At 38.2% G+C, this 14,234-nt stretch overlaps 1 protein-coding gene across 1 annotated transcript in view; it reads right to left on the reverse strand.

The window, feature by feature from the left end:
• Window positions 1-256: 256 nt before the first annotated feature.
• The window catches only part of CNN3 (calponin 3), a 35,421-nt gene continuing 21,443 nt past the window's right edge, over window positions 257-14,234 (reverse strand). The window contains exons 2-7 of the mRNA XM_007936074.2: window positions 7,555-7,676; window positions 7,292-7,358; window positions 6,057-6,194; window positions 5,234-5,350; window positions 3,507-3,653; window positions 257-598 (exon numbers count right to left, since the gene is read on the reverse strand). Of these exons, the coding sequence (XP_007934265.1) occupies window positions 257-598; window positions 3,507-3,653; window positions 5,234-5,350; window positions 6,057-6,194; window positions 7,292-7,358; window positions 7,555-7,676 (933 nt within the window). The remainder of the gene's footprint in view (window positions 599-3,506; window positions 3,654-5,233; window positions 5,351-6,056; window positions 6,195-7,291; window positions 7,359-7,554; window positions 7,677-14,234) is intronic.

Consider the following 14,234-nt stretch of genomic DNA (forward strand, 5'->3'; position numbering starts at 1 on the left):
CCCTTTCACAGTATTCCTTTTTACGTCATACATGAGTTATTGGTTATGCTGTAGGATTTAACTGTTACAGCACTAAAAGGCAACTATTTAGGGAAGAGGCAGAAAAAGGAAAAAGGAATGTATGTAAGGCAATATTTCTTTTAGGTATAATAAGCATAATAGTGTTTTAGGAAGACAAGATAAAAATTACTCAAGGCTAGCTTGGTTCTCACGGAATAAAAACAATGGACTAAATACTGAGCTCCTCTGTGTGAATCTAATAATCAATGCCTTGGTCGCCATATTGGTAATCTCTGGGATAGTCATCTTGGTACTCGCCATGATATTCATCTGGGTACTCTGCCTGATAATCACTATCACTGATTTCCGACCCATTTGTTCCTGTTCCTTGGCTTCCATTGTGAATGACAGGTTCTGTGGGGGCAGCACAGTATTTGGGATCATATACTTGCCGCCCAAGCCCATACACGCTCATTCCTTTCTGGGAAGCAACTTTGTTGGTACCCATCTGTAGAGAAATTGTCGAGTTGTCCACTGGTTGTAATGTTAGCTTCTGATCATAGATGTCTCTTCTGGTACCTGGTGCTAACATCCCCGCCTAGTATTAGAACAAAGCATAACAATTACATCAGAAACTAAAATCTATTCTTGTGGATATTTTATTGAAAGTAAACATTAATACAATAATTTTAATTTAGTTCAGGCTGGTCCCAAATCACCCTTACGAAGCTAGGTCAGACTATCCTTCAAATCCTTGTTTTGCTATAAATTTGCTTTGCAGCCTCAAGCAAGTTAACTCACTTTCAGTTTCCTTATATGCAAAATTGAGATATTACTACTTACTTTGCATTTATGAGAGAATTAAACATAAAGAATGTAGCAACATAATACTGGCACACCTAAATTTGCCGCTGAATGCTTCCTTTTATCAAATACATTTCCCACCAGGTTACCAAATTCAAAAGCTTATAATACATTCAACAAAAAGTATGTTGAGTAGTCTTTAAGAACCTAAGTCTCAAAAGGCCCCAAGACACAGAAAGCCAGCTACTTCAGAACAGCTACTCCTCTCTACAGAGCACAGTAGCTGGTACCTCATTTCTCCACTTAGGATGTCAAGCCCTTTCAGACTTAAAGTTGGTAAAAGAGCAAATGTTAGTGAAAGCTATGAGAGATACAATGCTGTATGTGGCAGGGTGTGTTCCATAAAGGGCAAATAATAGCAGAAAAGATTTGTCAAGCTTTATCCAGACTTCTGTTGGGTATGTGAAGTCTACCCTCAAATAGTTATCAGAATCTCTTCTTGCAATGCTGGTGATTTATTTATTTATTTTTTTCATTTTTTTTTTAAATTAGGATTTGGGTGAAGATTTACAGAGTAAATTCACTTTTCATACAGCAGTTCACATATACTTTGTCTCATGTCATTGACCAAAATTTACAATGCAGCAGCTCCCCTCCCACTTCCTCCCCATAGTTACCTCCTCCCAGTGTCCATCCCTTCATACTCTTCTGCACCCTGAGAGGCCCATTGTCTACCAACCCTGTATATGATCTTGGATACACTCTCCATTTAGACATACATAATTGTTTAGCTTGTTCACCCATCTATCCGTCCCTATACCCATGTTTGCTTTCATTAACAACTCAGTATTGTATTTGCAAAGGGGTTCATATTTGTTGTTTGTACTGCCAATGTAACTCTCTCTGTCTTTCTCATCCTCAATGCTGCTATATTGGTCACTCACATTTGGTACATTGCCCTTCTCTTCACCCAAATCAATATTTATCTCTATCTATCTAACAGCATTCCCTCCCCTTCCCTCCCACCCCTGGTAACCAACAAAGAAAATGTCCTCCAATATATAAACATTTCCTTAACTTTTACAATAACGGACTAATACAATATTTGTCCTTTTGTGACTGACTTATTTCGCTCAGCATAATGTCCTCCAAGTTCATCCACGTTATGCGGTGTTTTGCAGATTCTACATTATTCTTTAGTGTTGCATAGTATTCCATTGTGTGAATGTACCAAAGTTTGGTTATCCATTCCTCAGTTGTTGGACATCTAGGTTGTTTCCAAGTTTTGGCTATTGTAAATAGTGCTGCGATGAACATCGGCGTGCATATATCTGTTCTTGTTATGGCTCTCACTTCTTTAGGGTATATACCTAGTAATGGGATGGCTGGGTCAAATGGTATTTGTATTTCCAACTTTTGAAGGAATCGCCATACTGCTTTCCACAATGGTTGTACCATTTTACAGTCCCACCAGCAGTGTATGAGAGTCCCAATTTCTCCACAACCTCGCCAGCATTTGTTATTTTCTGTCTTGTTGAACTTTGATACTAGTGCTGGAGCAAGATGGTATCTCATTGTTGTTTTGATTTGCATCTCTCTAATAGCTAATGATCGTGAGCATTTCTTCATATGTTTGTTGGCCGCTTGAATATCCTCCGTGGTGAAGTGTCTATTCATGTCTTCTGCCCATTTTTTAACTGGATTGTTTGTCTTTCTGTTATTGAGGTGTTGGAGTGTTCTATAAATTCTAGAGATAAGTCCCTTGTCAGATATGTTATTACCAAATATTTTTTCCCAATCTGTAGGTTCTCTTTTGACTCTTTTGGAGAAGTCTTTGGAAGCACATAAACATTTAATTTTTAGAAGGTCCCAATCATCTGGCTTCTCTTCTGCTGTTGGTGCATTTTGAATTATGCTTGGTAGTCTATTTATACCAAATATTAGGGCCCTTAAGTTTGAGCCTAAATTTTCCTTGAGAAATTATATAGTTCTAGGTTTCACATTTAAGTCTTTGATCCATCTGGAGTTTGTTTTTGTGTGTGGTGTGAGGTACAGATCTTGTTTCATTTTTCTGCAAATGGATCTCCAGTTTTGCCAGCACCATTTATTAAACAAACATTCTCTTCCCCACTTAATGGATTTGGGTGGTGATTTATTTTTAACAAAGCAAAACAAAAAGTCCTTCCACCTTGGATGTGGTCTTAGGATACTGGCATTTTCACCATGTTGCATTTTCCATCTATATGTATCCATACATTTAATGGAAATGCAAAGTTTCTTTCAAAATTTTAATAGGAATGCTAGATAAATAGATCTTGGTATAACACTGCCAGCTTAATTAAGGGATCCTAAAAAAAAAAATCTAGTCAAGCATTCAAATGAGCAATCTTTACTTGGATCTGGAGCAAGAGTATTGTAAGAAACATCCTTTTTCTTCTGGGTAGTCAGAAAGGCCAGCTGTTCTAACTGCCATAAAGGAAAAAAAAAAAAAACATGAACCATGCCTACTTCTGTTTCTATAGAAAAAAGTCTTTGGATTCTTTTGCTTCCTCAGCAAAATCTATTTTCCTGAAGGAATATACTCTAAATGAATTATACAAAAAAATACCTACTTTGAACTTAGTTAATCAAAATAAGCAAAGCACAAATTCAAAAGAGCCCCTTTGTATTCTTGGCTACCCATATAAAAAGGCATTGCTTACCTGGCTTGCTCCTTTATTAGTGCCCATCTGCAGACTGATCGTGGTCTGGTCAAAAGGTTTGTCAGTTTGCATTTTGGGATCATAAAGATGCCTCCTTGTCCCATATGCTGTCATACCTGCCTGGCTGGCACATTTGTTGGTTCCCATCTTTTAAGTTAAAAATAACATTAACACTAATTACCAGAAGTCACCAACACAGAAAGTGTCACTGAATTTATTTTACTAAAAAGATTCCCACCATCCTCTACCACTACAAGGTGCAAGTAACAACTTCCTTCTTATGCTGCGATTCCAGTCAACTAGATACAAAATCTTCTTTATACTTTCACAAATTTTTTTCTTTTAAAAGTATAATTTCAAAAAATTTACTAGAAGTAAAACCTCAAAGCATAAACTATATATAAACATGCACATATAATAAGATGAATGGACAATCCAAAAAGTTATTAGGGTGGCAGAATTAGGAATAATTTTCTTCCACGACTCTTTCCTCTACTCTCTGTAGTACAGATAAGCAAATGAAGGGACACAGGCATCAGCCACTTATAGGGACAGAAGCAATCATGGGCCAGGAAATTATGTCTTTCTACTTTGCTATGTTTTGCATAAGGAGCCCAGAGGTGCAGTGGTTAAACTGAAAGGTCAGTGGTTTGAACTCATCAGCCACTCCTCAACGGAAAGATGTGGCAGCCTGTTTCCTAAATATTACACCCTTAGAAAAACCTATGGGGCAGTTCAACTCTGTCACAGAGTTGTTAAGCGTTGGGATAGACTCCACACCCACACATTTGATTTCTTTTGTTTTGTATGAAATGTGAAAGCACATGTCAGGTGTGTTCTCTGGGAGCCCAATAAGGGCTTCTTCAAGCTTCATCACAGTCATCAACATTTTCAAGGAAAAAGAACTACATTTTATTCCTCACACTCTCATGTCACCAAACAGAAATGGAGACAAGCAGAATGTGGAATCTGAACTCAGCCAGAGTAAAACCTCAAGCAGAGGGACAATAATTAACTTAACATTCCCACTTAGAACAATATGGCTGCAAGACCGGTCAGTACACCTTGTTCTACTGGTTGTGGACACATTTCTACTGTTGGTCTTTATTCTTTAAAAGCAAGATTTATTAATATTTATTACTAAAGTAAAACCTATTCATTGGAGAACATTCAGAAAACATACAAAAGTAACAAGGCATGCAAAAAAAAAAAATCACTGTAATTTTACCATCTACACATTCATTGTGTGGCCTTCTAGCTCTTTTACCATATGCACATATCTACAGATATAATACATACATGTAAATACAAAAACACACATCATAAATGCATGTGCATTCATAAATTAGGAACAACCTTACCAGTTATTTATAACCTTTTTCCCTTTATATATCTTCTCAATCTCTTGTTTATCATTTTCACATAGGAGCTCTGGTGGCGTAGTGCCTAAGGCATTTGACTGCTAACCAGAAGGCTGGCGGTTCAAACCCACCAGCCACTCCTGGGAAAGAAGGTTGGGCAATCTACTTCCATAGTGATACCTCCTCAGAAACCCAAGGAGGGGTCGCTGTGAGTTGGGTCCGACTCGATGGCACATAACAACATCTATTCCTTATTTATCAAAGAGTTAATAATTTGAATGGCAAGAATTAACAGCATTTAAAAAAAAAAAAAAAAGAATTAATGGCATTAAATAAATAAATTGAATATGCAACACTACAACTTACCTGCAAGCCAATCACACTTTGGCCAGCTTTTAGTTTTCCTTCATCAAAACGTCTTGTTTGTTTTTCTGCATATTTAACACCAATGTCAATGGTTGTATGAAATCCTTTTGTCTTAGCCTAGACAGAAACAGGCACACTAAAAGTTACACTTAGATGGAGAATTTGGTAACAGACATTTACAAAAGTAACAACAAAGAAACTATACTGAACATAAAGTAATGTTTCATTAGGTTAAGACCCAAACTAGAGGTGAAAACATATTTCACCCTTTAGTGACCCATGGCACACACATTGCCACTAACATTTTCAGTCTCTCAGGTTTTTTGGGAAGCTGCTGTATCAGTTGTAATATCTACTACTACCTGGTAGGGATCTGTGTTAATTGTGTGAATCTGAAGAAATGGGCCTCACCTCACCAGTCCTACCACCAAAGTCTACATGGGACATATGTGTCCCACATAATTGTATCAAAATTATTACCTCAAAAAAAAAAAAAAAAATTTTTCCCTTTGATTTCAGCATGCCTTCTATTACTGAAAATATATGGTATATAAAAAAATTCAAAACAGAAAACAATTCAGACATGAAAGCATTAATGCTATTTGGTAACAGAGGAAATTCTGACATGTGAGTGTTCTAATTATGGTATTTAGTATAAGGCAGCTAATACCAATAACCTTTCCATAAAGCAAATAATTAGGTAGGAAATAGGCCCCTTCTTACCTGGTCTGAGCCCCCATAGGACATGGGAAAACAAGAACACAACTCATCATTAATATGGTAGGGATTTCTGTAAAACTAGCCATTAAAGACATATACGTACCAGACCTGCTAGAGCCACCAGCGTAGTCTGAACCTGAGTCATGTTTCCATTCTCAAAGAGATCATTTGCTTCAAATATGTCATGTGGCTTCATGCCATAAGCTTGAATAGCTTTAATAAAGTTGCCAATATTCTCCAACTATAAAGGAAAACAGTTGTGTAACTTTTGGAGCTATATACTGACATTTATAATATCAAAAATTTCTAAATTGCAGTCAATGCCATGAAATAAAATGTGTATGAATTGCTGTATGGAAAATGAATTTGCTCTGTATATTTTCACCCAAATCATAATTTAAAAAAAAAAAGAATTTTATCTTCATGACTAGTTAATTATAAGATGCCAGGTAGAAAACTAAAACCAAAAAACCAAACCAAACTCACTGCCATCAAGTCTGATCCGACTCATAGCAACCTCTCCTTGGGTCTCCAAGGCAGCAATATCACTACAGAAGTAGATTGCCCAACCTTCCTTCAGAGGAATAGCTAGTGGGTTTGAACCGCCAGCATTCTGATTAGCAGTCAAGTGTCTTAGGCACTATGCTACCAGAGCTACTTGGCAAGAATTCTTGACCAGATCATACCAAGCCCAACTCCCTCTGGAAAAAGAGAATAATCTCATTGTGGATCATGTAATGGTCTTGCTAATATTTTTAAGCAGCCCAGTTTTTTCAACTCTGAAATGCAAAATTTCCCTTAAATGTTTTAAAAAAACTGTGTGCCAGGGCCATCCCAGCCTAGAATTTTCTTTGTTAAAAAGTATATAATTTCTAGCCATTAATAAATGTGTTTTAATTTTAAAATAAATGTGGTTAATAAATTGTTCATTCTCTCATATCTAAAAACACATAATGAAAACTATCCAATTTTACTTAGTCATACACATTCATAAGCTAATACTATGCTCAATACAACAACCTACAGCTTCTGTGTACCACTGTAGTATAGTTGCTATGTTAAATTCCTTTCTTTTCTCCTCACTTGTCTTTATGGTCTAGGTTTATTTCTCTGTTAAGCTGTTTCAAATCCTTTCTGAAAGCAGACAGACTAAATGTAGGAAAACTCCTTATAGAATTTCATGAGTAATTATGGAAATATTGAAAATAACATGGTGAAAAAACAGGATAGCCATCTACACAAATTTATTCTTAAATGTTTCCTTTTAAAAATGGGATCTAGTTTTCACTGCATAAAGAGCACCCAAATAGAACAAGACATGGCTGGTTTGGCTATTACCTGGGGCCAGTTTAACGACGACTCGTTAACCTTCTTCACTGAACCTGGCTGCAGTTTGTTTATGAGTCTGAAAAGAAAAATACAAATGATACCTTATTTATATGTCACACAGAAGCAGACTGGAATGTAAATGCGGCCCCTTTAACATCAGTAAAGAAAAGCATTAAAAGCATTAGCAGAGTATCTAGGTTTGATACACTGGATAGAGAAGGAGGGGGAGACAGATGCCTATGGAGAAGAGACATATCAAGCCCAGAACTTACTCGCAGAGGATGATGCCGTCTTTTAAGCCCAGCTGAAAGTTGGTGCCGATGCTCATGCCTGTCACCTCTTCTATCCAGTTTCGAAGATCTTCTTCTGCCTGATGATCATACTTGGATGCAATCTGAAATACAAGTTCAGAAACTTTAGAAGAATCTCACTAAGGCATCAAAAACTGCTGACTTATAACCTGCTCTGCTTTTATTTCCATTAAGACCAAAGCTGTGACATGCAGACAAGTACACTCAATGGATTTCATTCTAGTCTAACCAACCAGTACAGCTTCAATAACTAATAAAAAGTTTTGGGGGGTTAACCAGGTTTGCTAGTCTGATAGAGCCTGGTGGAACCACTGAGACTATGGCCCCTAGCTGCCCTTCAGGTCTGGAATTGAACCCACACCTGTGGTTTCCAGCCAAACAAAAGACAGGCATATGAGTTGAACATTTACCTCAAGTAGATACACTCCTTGGAGAGAACAATCATGGGAGAAGTTGTTGTTGTTGTTGTTATATGCCGTCTAGTCGACCCGACTCATAGAGACCCCTCCTTGGGTTTCCAAGGCAGTATCACTGCGGAAGTAGATTGCCTCATCTTCCTTCCAAGGAGTGGCTGGTGGGTTTGAACCGCCAGCCTTCTGGTTAGCAGTCAAGTGCCTTAGGCACTGCGCTACCAGAGTAAGGGCTGCTTATGCACAAGGAGACAGCTCAGGGGGCAGAGCGCATGGAGGGATGGACACTGGGAAGAGGCAACTGTGGGGAGGAGGTGGGAGACGAGCTCTTGCATTGTGGTAAACTGTGGTCAATGACATGAGACAAGGTATATGTGAACTGCTGTATAGAAAGTGAATTTGCTCTGTAAATCTTCACCCAAATCACAATTAAAAAAAAAAATTGGGGAGGTTAAGACTTTAGCATACAAAATTTTAAATAGCGCACAGAAAAAAAAACTGGGACTGAAAAAAGAAAACTAAGATTCCCTGTCATGGAATACAGGAAGTGACAAATGGTTGTTACAACATGGACTGTCACTTGCCAATATTATAATATGGCACTAGCCGTGACTTAAACTCTATTATGTAGCCTACATCCTATTAGGCCCCTTACAGGCAGGATAAACATTTAATTCACCTTTGTACCCATCATAGCTAGAATCTAAACGTTTAATAAAATTACATTAAATTTTTAGTTGGAGAATTCCACAATAGAGGCAATTACTGATACAGATGCTATCCTATTATACATGCTAAAACTTTCTGCTAAATGGAGATTTTTAAAAATCCCTTCATAACGAGAATTAAAAAAAAAAAAAAAAAAAAAAACACTGCCATCTAATTAATTCCCACTCAAGGCAACCCTCTTGGATAGAGCAGTACTGCCCATCTTTCTCCCATGGAGTGCCTGGTAGGTTCAAACAGCCAACCTTTTGGTAAACAGCCCAGTACTTCCTTCAACCACTGTGCCCACAGAGCTCCTAAGACCACAGTCCTCAATTACAATAAAATTTAAACAAAATGTTGTTAAAAGTCACATGCTCAAGTTCTTAAGCTATCCCTTGTCCTACCAATTTTAAAGAGTCTGGTCAATCAAAGTCAGTAAGAAGACGGTTCTACAGCCAAGGAGGGTGGAAGAATCCCTGAAACTATTGTCTTGAAATAATCTTTAAACTTTAAACCAAAAATATCCCCTGAAATCTTATTAAAACCAAACAATAGCTTAGCTTGACTAGTAAAGAATTTCTGCCTTGAGCCCTGTACACTTTTATAATCTATCTATATAGGATCAAACTGAGAACAGAACATCAAAGATTAGATGGGAACCTTAAGAGGCAATGTGTTTATGTTAATGAGGGAGGAATAACTCAGAAAAAGAGGATGAGAATGGTTGCACAACTTGAAGAATACAATCAACGTCACTAAATTGTACATGTAGAAATTGTTGAACTCGTGTATGTAGTGTTGTGTATATTCTCAATGACAACAAAATAAATAAATGGGAAGAAAAAAAAAACACCTGTGAAGAAGGAAAGCCTACGTATCATTTTTCTTCTCATTCAGCACAGGTGAAAATATCAACAACATATAGGTAATATATATGGGGAGAGATAACAAGATATGTTATCAGATCATGATAACATGAGCATGGAGTCAGTTACAGCATTGCTGGAAATAGTAAAAATGTTTCCAGAAAAAATAATTAGGTTCAATTACCAAATAAAAGAAAAGGCATCATGACATTTTAGCCAGAGAAAAGCCCTTCAACCTCTAGTCCATATTAGTCACAGAGGAACCAAACACAACTGTATGAAATGCCCAAGGCGGCTGGTGCCAGAACAAAGGCTGTCACGTCAGTGCCCCAGGTGCAGCCCTCAGCCCTTCCCAAGAGGGAGATGTCTATGATCTGAGACCTGCCGTGAACAGCTGCTAGGACAGACCTGCAAGAACCTGGCCAGCTTACATGTAAGTCACCCAGCAGTGAAAACCAGCACTGAATTTTAAAAACACAAGTGGCTACTGTCACGCTTGATCACAGTTCCTGACGTCCATTAATAGCTTTTTATATTTCTCAAAGTGGAAAAAAAATTCCATTTCCCTGTCAAGTAAGTGGAAAACTCTACATGCTACATCACCCTCTGGGAAGGTCACTGAACACCATAGCTCCGGAAACATAATTAGACTACTCCTTATTCAGTTACTGCCTCCAACACCAGCTATTGGCCTCTGCTTCTGCTTCAACACACAGTGCAAATGATTTCACCCATCATGTGCCTTTTAGGAAGGCGGCAGTTCACGTTCCTCTGCTTTTTCCCTTCCAAATTACAGAAAAGGCTCTACATCTTTGGTGAAATCATTTATTTAAGATGTAGATATACATAATCTGAGTTTCAGCTGGAAATCCAATGAATTTAAATTTTCACATTAGGATAACTATCACTATGCAATGTTTCATATATCAAAATATGGGCCAAACCAAAAACCAAATGCACTGCTGCTGAGTCGACTGCGACTCATAGCGACCCCTCCTTGGGTTCCAAGGCAGTTATCTCCACAGAAGCAGATTGCCCAATCTTCCTTCCAAGGAGTGGCTGGTGGGTTCAAACGAAGTTACCAGTCAAATGCCTTAGGAACTACACCACCAGAGCTCCCAAAATATGGGCTTGAGGCTAGTTTAAAAGAGAGTTTTAGGCACAATGTAATGGCCTAATATGTGCTAATTTCCTAGCTCTTCACACTTTTACCTCCTAAAAACCACAAGCTTATTCTCATTTCTTGCCAGCTCCTAGTAACCAAGCATCTGGATTACCAGGAGTGGGAAGTGATGCTAGAAAGTTCTGCCACAAGGACATACCTTGCCTCTGGGAAGCAGAAAGCAGCCATTACTACTATTATATCCCCAATAAATATCCTTGGATAAATGTAGTTTCTCCAACATGTCAAATATATTCACTTTGTATGTAGTACCTTTGGAAAATGGAGTAAAATTTCATTGGTAGACAAATTTTTAAAACTGGATTCTATTTTCACAATGGAATCTTGTCCCAGGTGACTAGAAAGAGAAATTCTCTCTATATAAAGAATTTGGGGGATGATAGGGCACAAGCATAGACAAAAGAGAAGAGAGTAGTTCTTGTTAAGCATTAGCTATGGAAATCAACTTCCAATTGTGAGTTGACATTTGTTTTCTAAAGCAAGGTAACTCTTTAACCAGGAGATACATTTCAATAAATCTAAAGAAAAATATGACATGCTAGACTAGGAGGAGTTTGCCCTGGGTTCCAAGCCTGGCTCCATTCATCCTGGTCCTGTGCCCTTGGTTAATTCATCTAACTTCTCCCGATCCATTTCCTCTCTAAACAACCAAACCCACTGCCATCAAGTCAATTCCAACTCACAGCAACCCTTTAGGGCAGATACGACTACCCCATATGGTTACCAAGACTGTAAATCCCCACCCCACCCTCCACACTGACCTGATTCTGCAATCTTTTATTTTGTTAACTAAAATTTCCTTTTTTTCTTTTTTTAAATAGGGTGTTCTTTTTTTCCCCTTCATTCAAGTTAGTATATGTCTACTCTAGTTAGTGGTGTCTGGTAGCATAGTGGCTAAAGCACTTGACTGCTAACCAGAAGGCTGGCGGTTCAAACCCACCAGCCACTCCTCGGAAGGAAGGTTGGACAATCCTACTTCCGTAGTGATACTGCCTTGGAAACCCAAGGAGGGGTCGCTATGAGTCGGGGCCGACTCGACGGCACATAACAACAACAGTTAGTGGTGTACTCCCCCTTCCCAACCCACCCCTGGTTACCATCAGAAGAATATTTCTTTTTTTCTGAATCTCTTTTCTTGACTTTTTACAATAGTGGTCTCATGTTGGTCCTTTTGTGATTGACTAACTTCACTCAACATAATGAGCTAAATTCATCCATTTAATGAGATGTTTTGCAGATGTGTGTCTTTAACATTGCGTAGTATTCCACATGTGTACGTAGCATAGTTTGTTGATTCATTCCTCTGCTGATGGGCATTCAGTTTGTTTCCATTTTTTTGCTATTGTGAATAGTGCTGCAATGAGCATGGGTGTGCATAAATCTATTCATGTCACAGCTCTTATTTCTCCAGGAAATATACCAAGTTGTGGGATTGGTAGATTTTATGGTATTTCTATTTCCAACTTTTTAAGAAAGCACCATACAGTTTTCCATAATCCTACCAACAGTGTATGAGAGTTCCAGTCTCTCCATACCCTCACCATATTTGTTTTGTTTTTTTTAAAACTTTCCTATTAATGCTGGCTTGAGATGCCTATCCATTGTTGTTGTGATCTGCATGTCATTAATGGCTAATGATCAAGAGCATTTTCCTCATGTGTTTGTTAGCTGCCTCATTATGTTCTTTGGTAAAGTGTTCATGTTCTCTGCCCATTTTTTAAACTGGATTGTTTATCTTTTTGTTGTTAAGCTGTTAAAGTTTTCTATAAATATTAGAAAGAAATCCAACTGATTTTTGTATGTTGATCTTGTACCCTGCCACTTTACTGAAATTATCAATTAATTCCATTAATTTTCTCACTGAGTCTTTGGGGATTTTCTTTGTATAAGATCCTATCATCTGCAAACAGAGATAGTTTTACTACTTCTTTACCAATTTGGATAAGGCTGTAAATTTTTAAGGAAACAGACTGCCTCATCTATCTCCCAGGTAGATAGGCTGGTGGGTGGCTGGTAGGTTCGAGATACTAACCTTTTGATTAGCAGTCAAAGGCTTTAACCACTATACCACCAAAGCTTCTTCTCTATACAATGTTGTTGTTGTTATGTGCTGTTGAGTCGGACCCAACTCACAGCGACCCCTCCTTGGGTTGCCAAGGCAGTATTACTATGGAAGTAGATTGTCCAACCTTCCTTCCGAGGAGTGGCTACGGGGTTTGAACCAGAAGTAAAGTGCTTTAGGCACTATGCTACCAGAGCTCCCTCTCTATACAACAGGATGGGTTAAATTCGATGGGTCCAATAGGTCCCTTCCCTACTCTGTTGTTGTTGTTGTTATTTGCCGTCGAGTCGGCCCCGACTCATAGCGACCCTTCCTTGGGTTTCTGAGGCAGTATCACTACGGAAGTAGGATTGCCCAACCTTCCTTCCGAGGAGTGGCTGATGGGTTTGAACCGCCAGCCTTCTGGTTAGCAGTCAAGTGCCTTAGGCCCTATGCTACCAGAGCTCCCTTCCTACTCTAAGCAGTCTAAATAATTTTGTCAGTGGTCAAAAATTCTAAAGAAACTCCTCTTATTTTCAGATTTAGCAATGAAGTTATGCGGGGAGGGTTTTCTTTTTAGAAAGGGGAATGTTAATTCATACACCAAATGAGACAAGTTATCATTTAACGAGACAAATACAAAAGCATATTTGTTTGTTTTGTTAAAAATGATAGATTCAGTGCCATACCCTAAACTACAAAGTGACTGTAACTTACTTAAAATACTCTAGTAGGAACACCAGTGAGAAATTTTCATCTTCTTTCTTGACAGTTCTCATCAAAGGACTGATGAGATAGAAATATCAAGGAATATCAGAAGGACTTAGGTTCAAATCCTGGCTCTACTACTGACTAGTGGCGGGGCGGGGCTTGCAAAGCTGACCTTGTCTTTGAGGCTCATCACAACAGCACACGCACATAAGAAATCTATAAATACATACATAGAAAGGCCTCAAGACTCCATGTGGTGAACTACAAACAAAAACTGGTATGCATCTGTATCATCCATCTGCTGCTTTTGACTTAGGGTTTTCCTTTAAGTGAGGAAGTGGCAAGGATTTTTCTACACAAATACTTTTAACATTTGAGCTTTCTACAGTCAAGCTAGATATACAATATTCAAAACTTAGGAATCTGTTTGTTTTAAAAAGTTAAAGTCTTATGAACTCATAGGAAAAAAAAAATCTATTTCAAATTGTCTCTTAGGTCTTGGCCCCAAGTCCTGTTCTATAAGATACAGAAATCTAAGTTTTTCCCTTAAAAGCGTATTGGAACATAGCCTAAGAAATATGATTATATTCTTTAACTACTGTTCTGGTTACCTAGCGCCGCTTTGACAGAAATATACCACAAATGGGACGGCCTTAACAAACAGGAGTTTATTCTTACAATTTGGAGGCTTTAAGTCCGAGTTCAAAGTGCCAGGCTCTACG

This window comes from Orycteropus afer, unplaced genomic scaffold (genome assembly GCF_000298275.1).
Source record: "Orycteropus afer afer isolate SDZICR_OR568_19922 unplaced genomic scaffold, OryAfe1.0 scaffold00033, whole genome shotgun sequence".
Taxonomy (NCBI): Eukaryota; Metazoa; Chordata; class Mammalia; order Tubulidentata; family Orycteropodidae; genus Orycteropus; species Orycteropus afer.